The following is a 13,266-nucleotide window of genomic DNA, read 5'->3' on the forward strand; positions in this document are numbered from 1 at the left end:
GGTCCCTTCACTGGGGGCTTCCCCATCCCTCCTCCACCCACCAGGCGCCCGGCCACCACCAGGGAACCCCCCACCCCCCAAAAGCAGACCCCACCTATGGCACCGGGCAGTCCCTAAGGACCCTGCAGCTTGTGGGCACAGTGACAACGTTCAGAAAGAGATCCAGGCTGAAAAATAGCAAAGTCCCTACAGTCCAGCAGGGATGCTGCCCCTCTCCTCCAGCTCCCCAGCTGTTGTTTCAGGGACTGGTCACATCTCTATTTACAATATAGAACATGAGTGCGGGCCGGACGCTGCGCTCCCAGGGGCTCTTCCACGCAGCAAACCATTCCAAGCTGGAACTTGCTCCCTGTGGTTTGTTTTTCTTTTTCCTTTTCTTTTTTTTTTTCGTTTGTTTTTGTTTTGTTTTTCCTCTTTTTTTTTATGTGTGTTTTGTTTGTTTGTTTGTTTTTGTTTAAACGTCTTTTTTTTTTTTGTTTCAAGGACAATAAAAAGTTTCGATCAGGCAGGACTTGAATGTCATTCCTAAGTATTTACAGGAGTCTACAGCAAAGAGACAGGCAGCTCGCTCCCCGTGTGCGGGGACACCCCTCGTCCTATGCCCCAGGAACTCCACCAGCTCTGCGCGGACCTTTGGTACGTAAGCCCTTCTCCCCAGCCGTGCCCTCCGCACCAGGAGCCTGCCCAGCCCTCCCCGGCGACGCAGCAGTTCGGAGACATGCACCCGCAAGTGCTCGGGAATCGGCTTTCAGACGCCTTTCAGCCTTCCCACCCACCCCCAGCCCCGGGAAACAGCGGGTTAAAAAGGCGCTCCTCGCATCCCTGCCTCGCCCCGCCCTGCTCTCCGCAGAGCCCACTGCCTGGAGGACCGGCCGGAGCCGTAAAGCATCGAAGGTTTAAAACGTTCCTCTGGGCACTGGCCTCAGAAGCGCGGCTGCTCCCTGCCCCTCACGCCCAGCCTCACAGGTAGATCTCCCTCTTGGTGGTCTGCGCCGAGGGGGTGGTGGCTGGCTGGAAGTCCGAGGTCTGGGTGAGAGGAATTTCCTCCATGGGAGAGTCCTTGCAGGGCTCATGGCTACTATTGGAGAAGGCACTGTACGTGGGGAGCAGGCGGAGGTTGGCCATTTTGGTGCTGCGCTCTTCTGAGAGTCTGGGGCTGCCATTCCCGACTTGCTCTTGACTCCCTCTGTCTTGGTAAGGCACAAAAGTGGAGAGTTTGAGGGCGTTCTTGGGCCTGCGGCTGGGGGAGGACTGGCCGGGCATCCAGCAGGTGTCGGAGTGGCCGAACTCCGTGCACTCCCGGGTGCAGGTCCCAGTCATGGCTACATCGGGCAGAGGCCGGAGATCTGCGGGGAGGGAAGGGAGAGCAGCGTTACACACCCGGGGGGCTGGGACGGGGCACGGGGATGAGCAGCAGAAACTGGGGGTCTCCGTCCTGCCCTCACCCTCCAGCGGTGGGAGGGAACGGCTGGACCCACAGACACCCACGGAGCTGGACCCATGGACACCCCGGGAGTGAAGCAGAGCTGGGAGGGGAACCCAAGGCTCCCATCCAAGGTCACAGCTCCAGCTCCCCCTGGACAAAGGACGGCGCTGCAGCAGGTCCATGCAGAGAAGTGGGGGGCAGAGCGCTGGGCAGAGCTCACCAAGCCCACCCCCTTGGAGACAAGGATGGCTCAGGAGGTGCTCCACAGCCTGGATATGCACAGCAGGGGACACGCTGCCCCCAGACCTGTGATCCCACAGCTGTGGGCACCACCTGGACCCTGCAAGGCTCCAGGAACTCCCCTGGTCCAGCACCTTTGGGCACCACCAGTGGCTTCACCGTGCAGAGACGGAACTGCCCTAAACACAGCCCAGCTCTTCACCACCCTGAGGCACAACCGTGTTTCCTGAGCAGGATCCTTGGGCAGCCCTGCCCTGCTCACATCAGTCATGGCAGGCCACCTGCCAGCCTCCCCAGGCACCCATCAGCAGGAGCCACAAGCCCAGCCAGAAGTCCTCAGGCATCTTCTGGTCTCCTGTGGAGTCTGAAAACCCTGAGCACAGCAAAGCACACGTGGGCAAACCCATGTCCAGCCCCAGAGAGGCTGGACCTGCTGTGAGACCCTGTCCCCAAGCCTCTCTGTGCACCAAACACCTGCCCCTGGGGGAGCCTGGTATGTGAGGGCACCAGCAGCCCCCTGCTCCTGGCACACACAGGACACTGACCACCAGTTACACCAGTTCATGGTGTGGTGTCCTCCCATACCAGCCACCCCCTACCCCAGGCACTACAAGGTCTTCTCGAGCCTTGGCCATGTGTCCCTGACACAAGGAGTACCTGTCACAAGTTTTCAGAAGCCAAAACTTGGCGCTTCCATCCAGAAGTGTGTCCCTCCAAGAGCCATCCCAGACAGAAGCCATTCCTTGACTTCTCTCCCAGTTTGGGACACAACACAGTGCCCTGCTGCTGCCTGGGACCCATCACTGCCTGCTACCACAAGCACCTGTGGGCACATCAAGCCTGGTGCTGATGCTGGAGTGAAAGGGGGGGGCTGTTCGTGACCTTGAGACTTGCAGATGTCCCTTGTGGTTCCCAGAAGTCCTGTCCATCTCTCCACCCAGGAGTTCACTACCTCACTGATAAAAACTGACAGAGGGAGCTGCTGAGGAGCTCTGGGACCTGAGGCACACAGGGCATCTCCCTTCCCACCAGACACACACTGGTACACACAGTTCCCTTCTCCTAAAAAAAAAAGACAGACCCAGTGGCACTGCCTCAGCCCTGGGAAGAAGGAAACCAGAGCACCATGCTGGGAGTTCTGCCCTTGTCAACACTCCCTCCTGCCTCCAGTTTGGGACCCTCAGACACAGATGTCCCCATGTCACCCTGGCACAGCTTTCACACACAGGCAACCCCGGGATTCAGGGAAGGACTCTGCAGGAGAAGGCTCCACACAATGCTGGGAATGCTTGACAAGGGTTACAAGTGACAGGGGAATGGAAGAAGGGGCAAAGTTAGCAGCAAACCAGGGTGTAGGGGATGTCTTGCCCTAAAACAGCCCCCAGCGACTGCATCCCAAATTCTCAGCTCCTCTGGGGGCTGAGGCACCCCAGATGTTTCCCCTGGTTCCTGCAGGGGCTCTGGCCCCCGTGCTGGGAGCCGCCTCCTGTATCCCATGCCCTGGCACACACGGAAGCTGTGATATCCTGGCAGAAGCCACGGGGACATACCTCAGCGCAGACCCCCTTCACAGCCTGCTCCGCTCAGGGGACTCTAATGAGGAGCAGAAAAAGGACGAGAGGGTCACATCAGTGCACAGCCCCCACCTCCACACCCCCCACAGGATCCTCCTGGACCCCTGACCCTCTGCCAGCCCGAGTCCCAGAGCATCCCCCTGGTCCCCGCTGCCTTCAGGAGTCCCTTGGCCTCTCCCAGCCCTGCTCCAGCCTCCTTGAGGCTGCTGGGCCACCGCTGCTCATCGCTCCCTAGTTTCTCCAGCCTTATCCCAAGCCTTCCTGGAGCCCACTGGCCTCACACGTGACCCTGAGGCAGAGCTTGGAGCCACCTGGCTCGTGGCACCCCAAGTCCAGGCGTGCAGAGGGGCCGTGCATCCCGCCACAACACACACGCACGGACACACCACCAGCGGGACAACGACGGCGAGCACAGGGGACAGCCACGCTCACACTGCGGGGACAGAAGCAGGAGCTCAAAGCATCACAGGGGACGAGGCACCGGCACGGGGCAGCACGAGAGCAGAGCTTGGCAGGGCATGTCTGTGGGGTCATCCTCGGGGCTGGCCACCGACCAAGTGTCCTGTTTCCCGCGGAGCTGCCTCGGTTCTCTCTCCTGGCTGCAGCTGGAAAGCAAGAGGTGACACCAGAGGCACGACAGCTTGGTTTTCATCTCTGCTCTGTGCAAGTCAAAGCAGAGAACAGAGCCTGAGCCCAGGATGATCCATCAGGTCTTCCTCTCAGGACAACACAACATCTTGGTCACTTTGAGGTCGAGTCATGTCATTCTCCACTTCTGTCTGAGAGGAAATGTTGCCATCTCTTTCTCACCAGCTTTCCTACTGCAGATCATTTCCTCCTCCAGCAGTGCCTTGGGCTCCAAGGGCAGGCAGTGGATGGGTGCCATCCCTTCTTCCTGTGGCACAAGGTGCTTTGCTGAGCCCACAGAAGGGACTGGCAGGACCAAAATCAAACCCACCTCTGCAGTGAACAAAGCCCTGGCGATTTCCTCGTGCCAGCGGCAGCTTGGAAATGGCAGGATCAAGCAGGAACGCTGTGTTCAGGGCCTTTTATTCTGGTTTTCTCATTGTTTGTTGTTGGCACTAAAGCCTTTTTCCAGCGTTGTCCCCTCATTTGCAGTGGGATGTTGGCACTGGAGCTGCTGGAGGGAGGATTATGTGCCATGAGCTCTGCTTTGAGAGCCCGGGAACGGGGCAGGGTGTAATTCCTGAATAGCTGTGATTTAGGGCAAACACGACCCTATGGCCTAATTCTCAGCACATGCTGGTGCTTCAGACTCTGATGTGCCACCGCACACAGGCAGGAATCTTTCTTTGGTGGAAATTTTGCCCACAAAGTGCTGACCTTGGATGCCCTGTGGGGTGTTGAGGTACCCACATCACCCTACAAAGGGTACTCGGGATTTCAGATCCCTTCTCCACCCCAGAAATGCACTTTTGTGCCTCTGGACCTGAAATCTGTCAGAGTTCCCAGGTGATGAAGAGGATGGCCATGCCCTCTCCAGCATCACAGCATCCTGGCTGCTCAGAGCGAAGCTGTGCCTGTGCAGACTCCGTGTTTTCCTGAGCTTTGCTGGCTCCCAGGGCTGGCCCATCCTGTGTTATCCTCATTCCAAGTCAGAAGGCTGCACTCCCCAGCCAGGAGGGCCGTGGGATTGGCTGGGCATCCTCACAGCCTTCTGGCTCCCCCCTTCCTACAGCTTTGCCTTGCTCTGGCATCCATTCCCTTGTCAGGTGCCTCCCAGAGCTCTCCTCAGCACATTGCTTAGGGATGAATCCAGGGTAGGAAAAGTGGGATACCCTTGATTTCTGCAGATGAAAAGGGGGCACGGCTGGGGTTTTACACCAGGATGCACCCTGGGCCCTCTCTCCCTGGCTGGAGGAGGGGAGGCTCTCTGGAGCTGTGGCACTGCTCTCATGGCTGTTCCCACCTCCTGCCATCCAGGGCACCTCTGCTCTTTGTGAAGGAGACCGTGCCAGGCTGGTTCCTCCGGGAAGAGGCACATATTGGTGCTGCTGCTAATTATTCCTCTCTCTCTATCCCCACCCAGGGCAGGAACACATCCTGTTGCAGCCGTTTGCAAGGGCTCCTCTGGTGACATTATTGCTCTTCGTGGGGGATTGCAGCAGTGCTCTGGAGCACTGTGAGGGATGAGACAAAAGCAGGCGCTTCCCTCTCCTGCAGGAGCCCTGCAGAGGTTCCCTTGCCCACTCCAAGCCAGGTGACTTCAAGCAGAGGCTGAGAGCCAGCCCCAGGCACAGTTTTTATGCCACCACCTGCAACCATCCACAGCCTGGTTTGGTTCTCCCTTGTCTTCAGACATCAGCACTGTCCAGGGGAGCAGGATTGATGCAGCACAGGAGGCCAGACCTTGCAGGTGAGGGAATGTGGTGGAGCAGCTCTGAGAGGGGAGGCAGTGGGGCTGTGACAGAGCAGAGCAAGACAGAGGACGCAGAGAAGCATGGAGAGAGGAGGAGGAGGAGGGAAGCACAGCATGCTAGGAGGGACTGGAGAGGTTTGGTGGCATGGAGAAATGGGGGATATGAGTGTGGGGAGAGCAGCTCAGAGGCAAAGCAGGATGTTTTCCCAAAGCGTTAGATCAGAAAGTCTCACCTTCCCTACCTGGGGAGAACATCAGCCACTAATTTTAACCAGCTACCCCAAAAGCAGAGCCCAAAAGCCCTGTACCTCTGCTACCCAGGCAGGCAGAGGGATGGAGGGTGGCCCAGAGCACAAACTGAGGTGCAAGGTGTCCCTTTCAAATGTCCAAGGGGTCCCTTTCAAATATCCAAGGTGTCCCTTTCAAAGGTCTGTCCCTCAGCCAGGGAAGGATGCAGTGTTTCCAGTAGAGGCAGCTTTGCCACCTCATTGTCCTGCTGTGGACACCTGGAAACACCCCTTCTCCCTCTTGGAGCCCTCAGGGCTCTGCAGACCACCCTGGGCCATCCCCTATGGTGGTACCTCCCCTGACATTCCACCCCAGCAGCACTGTCCTCCCTCCCTGTGCCATGGGAACAGCCTCCCTGATGCCACTCTTTCCAGCAACTCCCTTCCCACAGCACAGCTCCTGGGAGCGGGCACCATTCCCTGCTCCCCTTCCCGGTGTCCCTACTCCCTGTTCTCCCGTGCCATCGCTCCCTCCGGGCTCCCCGGAGCGCCGCTCCCCACGGGCCCCACTGCTGACGGATCCCGCTCTCCGGTGCCAACATTCCCTACAGGTGCCACTCCCCCGCGGCGCCACTCCCCACAGGTGTCCCCCAGGGGTGCTGTCCCCCACGGCGTGCCCACCCAAGGTGCCCCTCTCCCGTGGTGCCGCTCCCCACGGGCGCCGTTCCCCCTGCAGCGCATTCCCAGGAAGCGCCGTCCCCCCACGGCGCTGCTGCCTACAGGTGCTGCTCCCCCACGGTGCCACCTGCTCCAGGTGCCACGTTCTGAGCTGCTGCTCCCTCCAGGTATTGCCTCCCCCCGCTGCCGTGTGCCCCACAGGCGCTGCTGCTCCGCCGGTGCCATTTCCTCCAGGTGCCATGTTCTACAGCGCTGCTCCCTCCAGATACCACTACCCTGCTGAGCTGCTTCCTCCAGGCACCACTGCTGCTGCTCTGTTCCCTCCTCTTCCTCCAGGCACCACTGCTGCTGCTCTGTTCCCTCCTCTTCCTCCAGGCACCACTGCCGCTGCTCTGCTCCCTCCTCGCTACACCCCGATGCTGGATAGTGTGTCCCAACATCCCATTTCCTTACACCAGCAGCCCCATTGCTATCCTACCCTACCCTACCCTACCCTATCCTACCCTACCCTATCCTATCCTACCCTACCCTATCCTACCTATCCTATCCTACCCAATCCTACCCTACCCCACCCTATCCTATCCTATCCTATCCTATCCTATCCTATCCTATCCTATCCTATCCTATCCTATCCTATCCTATCCTATCCCATCCTAATCTTATCCTACCCCATCTTATCCTATCCCATTCTGTCCTTCACGCCTGTGCATCCCAGCACTGCTGGAATAAATGTCCTGCATTATCCCACCCCTTTATTTAGCCCTCTCTGTGCCAGACCCAGCAGCCTGGAGGAGCCCCCTCGACACTGGCACCAGGAGATGCTCACCAGCCCATCCCCACGTGGCTCAGCTTCCTCTGGGGAACAGGAGCCCAGTGACTCCTTCCCAACACATCTTCCCCTTTTGAGTGCCATTGGGAGAGGGAGGCTGTGCTGGAGGGGGCTGTGGGGCTGTGACCTCCTTTGCAAAGCTCAGACACCTCCTTCAGGGTCCCCACATGATCTGGGCACAGTCAGTGTGTTATCCCAGCAGGGAATCATAGAGTATCCTGAGTTGGAAGGGACCCCAAAGGTCCTCAAGTATAACTCTTAACCCTGCCCAGGACACCCCAACAATCCCACCCTGTCCCTGAGAGCATTGTCCAAACCCTCCTGGAGCTCTGGCAGCCTTGGGGCTGTGCCCACTGCCCTGGGGAGGCTGGTCAGTGCCAACCACCCTCTGGGGGAAGAGCCTTCTCCTAATATCCAACCTGACCCTGCCCTGGCACAGCTCCAGCCATTCCCTGGGTGCTGTCCCTGCTCACACAGAGCAGAGATGGAGCTGCCCCTCGGGAGGAGCTGCAGACCCCGATGAGGTCCCACCTTACCCTTCTCCAGCTGAACAAGCCAAGTGGCCTCAGCCGCTCCTCATCTGGCCCCTCCAGATCCTTCACCATCCTCGTGTCCCCCTCTAACAGCTTTAAATCTTTCTGACATTGTGTCCCCCCAGACTGCCCCAATGTTGCAGGTGAGGCCGTCCAGGGCAGAGCAGAGCGGGACAATCCCCTCCCTGATGCCCCCAGGACACGGCTGGACACCCTTTGGACACAGAGTGCCTCCCACAGCTCCTCAGCCCATCTCTGCCCCCAGGTTCCCACGTCCCATGTGGATGTGCCCAGAGCTCTGCCCCTCCGGAGCAGCAGGAGCACAACACCAGTCCCACTTTCCAGGCCCTGGGGGAGGCTGCTGGAGCGCTGCCCGTTCCCACAGCAATGCTCCAGAGATCAATGAGCACAGAAACGTCGGGAGCTGAAAGCACAGGCAGAGAGCTCCCTGCAGTCCGCGTCAGCCCCTGTTTTTCCCAGTCTGAGCTCACATCATCCCCCCCACCCAGGCAGACGGTTTGCAGGACCATTCCTAGCACTACAACACCCAGACAGACGGCTTCGGGGACCAATTCTAGCACTACAACACCCAGACAGATGGCTTTCCAAACTTACCACCGTCACTACAGCACGCAGACAGATGGCTCCTGGTACCAGAGACCGACCTGCCACTGCCCAGAAAGGTGGTGACTGCAGCTCCACGCCACACCTACAGCTCTCGGGGCAATAACGAGCAACACCCGCTCTTCCAGTAAATACTGAGGCATCCTCGGGCTGGTGCCAGCACGCAGATGGATCTCTCCTGGCACTGAAGTCATGAGATATAACACACAGAGCCATCTCCCCCAGACCCTACCGCACGGAGCATCTCTCCCCTCTTGCTAAACAATAGTAGCTACACCGGCACAGACAGCTGGCTCCGGAGTTAATGGCCTGTCAGCCCCCAGATGCGCACACGGATCAAACCGTGGCCTCTGGAGTGTATTACAACACTCACACGAGCTGCAGCTCCGCGGCAAACGACTTCCCAGCTCCTGCCAAGGGTATCCCAGCAGAACCAGCACGTAATGAATGTGGACAGATGCACCCACCAGCCTCAGCAGCACCGGCACAGGTAGTGCTGGAGCGCTTTGTCGGCAGCGAGGGCCCGAGCCCGGGCTCCCAGGGGACGTGTTCTTCCCGTGTTTGCCGGAGCTGGAGCGTCAGGAACCACCTCCCTGCTGCAATTACACCACTGTGTGACAGCAGCCACATCGCCACAGCAACGGGAGGCAGAGCTCTCAGATGGATGTTTCTGGACACTGACCGTGTTCCTGCGGGGATCAGGAAGGGCTCACAGGGCTCAGCAACACACTGTGGTACCCACAGAGCTCCCAAAATCCCCACCTGCCCTCCAGCTTCACCGCAATCCCTGTGATACCCAGCAAAACAAATTCAATCCTCCTATAACAGATTTTGTGCTTGTGGTGCCACTCACATGATCTTTTACCCTGGCACAGTGGGGCTTCAACCTTCACTGGACTATAAAAAGCAGAATTATTACATTAAACTACTGAATAATTATGTTAAGAAGTACCTTAATAGGATTACAGGGTTCAAAGGTTAGGAAATGCCAAAATTAGGATTGTCCATGCAGTCTTAATTCACTTCATGGAAGCCTGCTTCATGAGGCAGACCAGAGTTACACTCTGGGGGGAAATACTTTCCTCGGGGTCCCTTTGTGCCTCCCACACTTTGTGCCTCCCACACTTTGTGCCTCCCACAGAGAGGACAAAACCACCTGGAGATATAACAGGCTTTTCAGGAAGAAGATGCTTTCTCGGTGAGACTCTGCCCCAGAGGCTGCAGAAATTGGGGAAGGTACAAAGAAAGGGTCAAGAGATCACAGAAAATTGCTCCTCTAAAGAAGGGGCTGGAGGTTAAGGGGGTTGTTTTCCTAACGAGGAAAAACTGGCAATTTCCTTTCCTACCTCCTTTTGGAAGTGAAATACCTGGGCAGATTTCACTGGCACCTTTCAAAATATTTGGTATGTGGCACATGTCCACTGTGAAAAATTGGGTCCTTGCAGTTAAAACTTCCAGCAACTGAAACCGGGTGATAAGCATTGCTGGGCAATCCTCTTCACTGACAAATAAAACGAAGAAATCCAGCTCCAAAACGAAATCCTTATATCCAAACTCTCTGGTCAATCATGACAGACAACAGACATTGCACAAATAGCCACCAGAAAGGTCGAGGAGACCCGCAAACCAAAGTGTGCAGTAACCAAACCATCTCCTCTCCTCACAGTTTGCTGCTGCAACATCCACCCTCAGCGAGTGACAGCTCCTGTGGGACCTTCAGGAGCACACAAAGGTCCTGACAAGGAGTCGGTGGAGCTGCCCTTCTTCCAGCCCTGCCCGTGGAAAAGGGACAGGTGGGAGCACACAGAGGGCTTTGGAGCCTCTCTCGCAGGAGCTAATGATGGTTATGTAAATGCCATCGGGGAGCAGCAGCACCTGCTCTCCCCGGGGGCCGCCAGCTCATGCATGCCTTGTATGCGCATTCCTGCTGCCCAAATACCTCCACAATTGCTCCGTCCCCATCCCCACCTTGCCTTTGCTGATGGATGCCTCCAGTGCTCCGGATTCCTCCCGGTGGGGGTCCCAGCCTGGCTCTGGGGGGGTGCCCTGTCCTGCTCTCCAGCCAGAGGCTCCCTGGGGACACAGGGAGCCCGTCCCAGGGCTCCCTGGCATGCTCAGGGTGCCAGTGTGCTGCCAGTTGATGGGAAGGGGGTGGCCAGAAGGGGCCACTGGGGAGAGTGTCACCTGTGCCACTGAGAGCTCTGGCCACCCACTGACCCAGTGACACAGTGCCACAGCCGAGGTGCCCTCCTCCAGCCCTCCAGACTCTCCAGCTGCATCTGGGTGAGGGACAGGTTGTGCCACCCTGTGGCACCAGGTCCGGGAGAGCTCCTGGTCCATGTCATTATGGGTTGGTGACATACAGTGCTCCTCTTATCCCATCTCCCCAAGTCCCCCCCCTCAGAGCATCACTGAGACACACCGTGGTTCCAGAGGGGACTGGAGATGTGACCCATGGAAGGATTGTGCCCTGCACTCCTGTCCCTGCTCCTGGGGCTGGGGACACTCACCCCACACCCATGGGGTGTGTTAGACCAGCAAATGCTTCTTACAAAAGGAACCTGGGCACCTAATCCTTGAGCTCTGACTTGTGCCCGAGCCTGTGAAAGGCTGGGTCTGATCCTCCCTGACCTCTCCCCCCTGCTCAGGATCCGGGGCTCGGGGGAGCACACAGAGGGATCCCCTCCAGCCCACATCCCACACATGCTTCCAGGGGAACTGCAGCCCCCCATCCCTTGGGATGGCACAGCACCCTCCATGTGCTGCAGCTCACCGCTGCACCCAGCCTCCCTCCAAGGGTTAATCCTCCTCTCCAGAGCTTCTCAAAGCTAATTAGAAAGAGCCTGGGCAAGTGTGGTGGCAGACACCACTGCACTTATCTCCCCACTTCCGGGGCTCTGCCCTTATCATTTAATTAAAGCTGCAGTCGTGCTTCCCTTCCTGGCAGCAGCTAATCACGGAGGGCACTGGAGCTTGAGGCAGCCTCTGCCAGCTCGCCAGGGAAGAAGCAGAAGGGCAGAGAACAGGCCCCAGGAAGGACAATAAAAGGGAGAAGAAGACAAAGAAAGAGTCCCTCTGTGTTGGCAGCCCAGGGACTGGGAGGCCAGAGGGACCCCAGGCTGCCAGCCCTGGTGCTGTGTGGAGGGGGGGACACGGGGTCCTCTGTGCTCCAGGTGGAATTCCACGGTGCCAGCCTGGGAGTGAGCCAAGGAAGCTGCCTTGGCTGGGAGGCACTACAGGCTGGCTCCATCTCCCAGCAGAAACAGGACCCTGGACCCCCCACCTGCCCCAAGGCAGGTTTCCCACAGAACCAAAAATTCACAGAATCATTGAGGTTGGAAAAGACCTCCAAGGTCACTGAGTTCAGCCATTGAGCAATCCCCACCTTGTCCCCCAGCCCAGAGCACTGAGTGCCACATCCCACTCCTTGAACACCTCCAGGGACTCCACCACCTCCCTGGGCAGCTCCTTCCAGTGCCTGACCACCTTTCCAGGCAGAAATTCCTCCTCATGTCCAACCTGGCCCTCCCCTGGCACAGCTGGAGGCCGTTCCCTCTCCTCCTGTCCCTTGTTCCCTGGGAGCAGAGCCTGACCCCCCCAGCTCCCCCCTCCAGTCAGGGAGTTGCAGAGCCAGAAGGTCCCCCCTGAGCCTCCTTTTCTCCAGGCTGAGCCCCCCCAGCTCCCTCAGCTGCTCCTGCTGCTCCAACCCCTTCCCCAGCTCCATTCCCAGCTCTGGACTCTCTCCAGCCCCTCAATGTCTCTCTTCCATGAGGGCCCAGAACTGGGCACAGCCCTGGAGGGGCCTCAGCAGTGCCAGCAAAGGGGACAGTCCCTGCCCTGGTCCTGCTGATCACACTATTTTTGATACAAACCAGGTGCCCTTGGCCTTCTTGCCCATCTGGGCACACGCTGCTCAAACAATCACATCACTGCTCCCAGCAAGGCACCCCCAGGAGCACCCTGACACCAGAGCCCAGGCGAGCTACAAGCCCCCTGTGGCAGAGCAAGCCATGCTCGACCCTCCCAGAGGAAAAGGGCAACCCATGCCATGCTGTACCAGAAAAGAATTTTCTTTGCTGTGACCAAAGAAAATGGGGCATCCCCAGAGTACTGGGGAAGGGGCACATCCAGGAGGGATGCCACCAAGCAACAGGATGGATGGTCATCAAGAACCAGGAGGGATGTCCCTCAAGCAACAGCAGCAAAGTCCTGCACCAGGTCTCCAAAGGAGGACATGGATCATAGAATCACAGAACGGTTTGGCTTGGAAGGAACCTGAAAGCTCATCTCGTTCCAACCCTCCTGCCATGGACAGGGACACCTTCCACCAGCCCAGGTTGCTCCAAGCCCCGTCCAACCTGGCCTTGGACACTTCCAGGGATCCAGGGGCAGCCACAGCTTCTCTGGGCAACCTGTGCCAGGGCCTCCCCACCCTCCCAGGGAACAATTTTTTCCTAACATCTAATCTAAACCTACTCTCTGTCAGTGGGAATCCGTTCCCCTGATGATTCCCCTGATGCATAAACCCTGGAAATGCTGTTGCTTGAAGGCCACACAAGGGTGTGTGGGCACAGCTCCCCAGGGAATGGTGCTGGAGTACAATCAATGAAAGGCTCAGTCATTTTGGGGCAAGCAACCCCCAACTGATACTGAGAGCTTCCATGCCAAATTCCACACCTCTCTTCCAAAGCATGGTTAAGCTAATGGGTCTTGAAAAGAAATTCTCATAATCAGTTTGTTAGCAGGGCTCAGGCG

General features: G+C 58.0%; 1 protein-coding gene across 4 annotated transcripts in view; it reads right to left on the bottom strand.

Moving 5' to 3' along the window:
* Positions 1-463: 463 nt before the first annotated feature.
* The window catches only part of PCDH1 (protocadherin 1), a 56,061-nt gene continuing 43,258 nt past the window's right edge, over positions 464-13,266 (bottom strand). For 3 of the 4 annotated variants that reach the window (XM_017830423.1, XM_017830421.1, XM_017830420.1), the window contains exon 5: positions 464-1,346. In XM_017830423.1, coding sequence (XP_017685912.1) covers positions 961-1,346 — 386 coding nt within the window. In that variant the 3' untranslated portion in view covers positions 464-960. Of the gene's footprint in view, positions 1,347-3,216; positions 3,260-13,266 lie in introns of all 4 variants that reach the window. The other variant, XM_017830424.1, reaches the window with a different exon arrangement.

The sequence above is a fragment of the Lepidothrix coronata genome, unplaced genomic scaffold (genome assembly GCF_001604755.1).
Source record: "Lepidothrix coronata isolate B3197 unplaced genomic scaffold, Lepidothrix_coronata-1.0 Scaffold178, whole genome shotgun sequence".
NCBI lineage: Eukaryota > Metazoa > Chordata > Aves > Passeriformes > Pipridae > Lepidothrix > Lepidothrix coronata.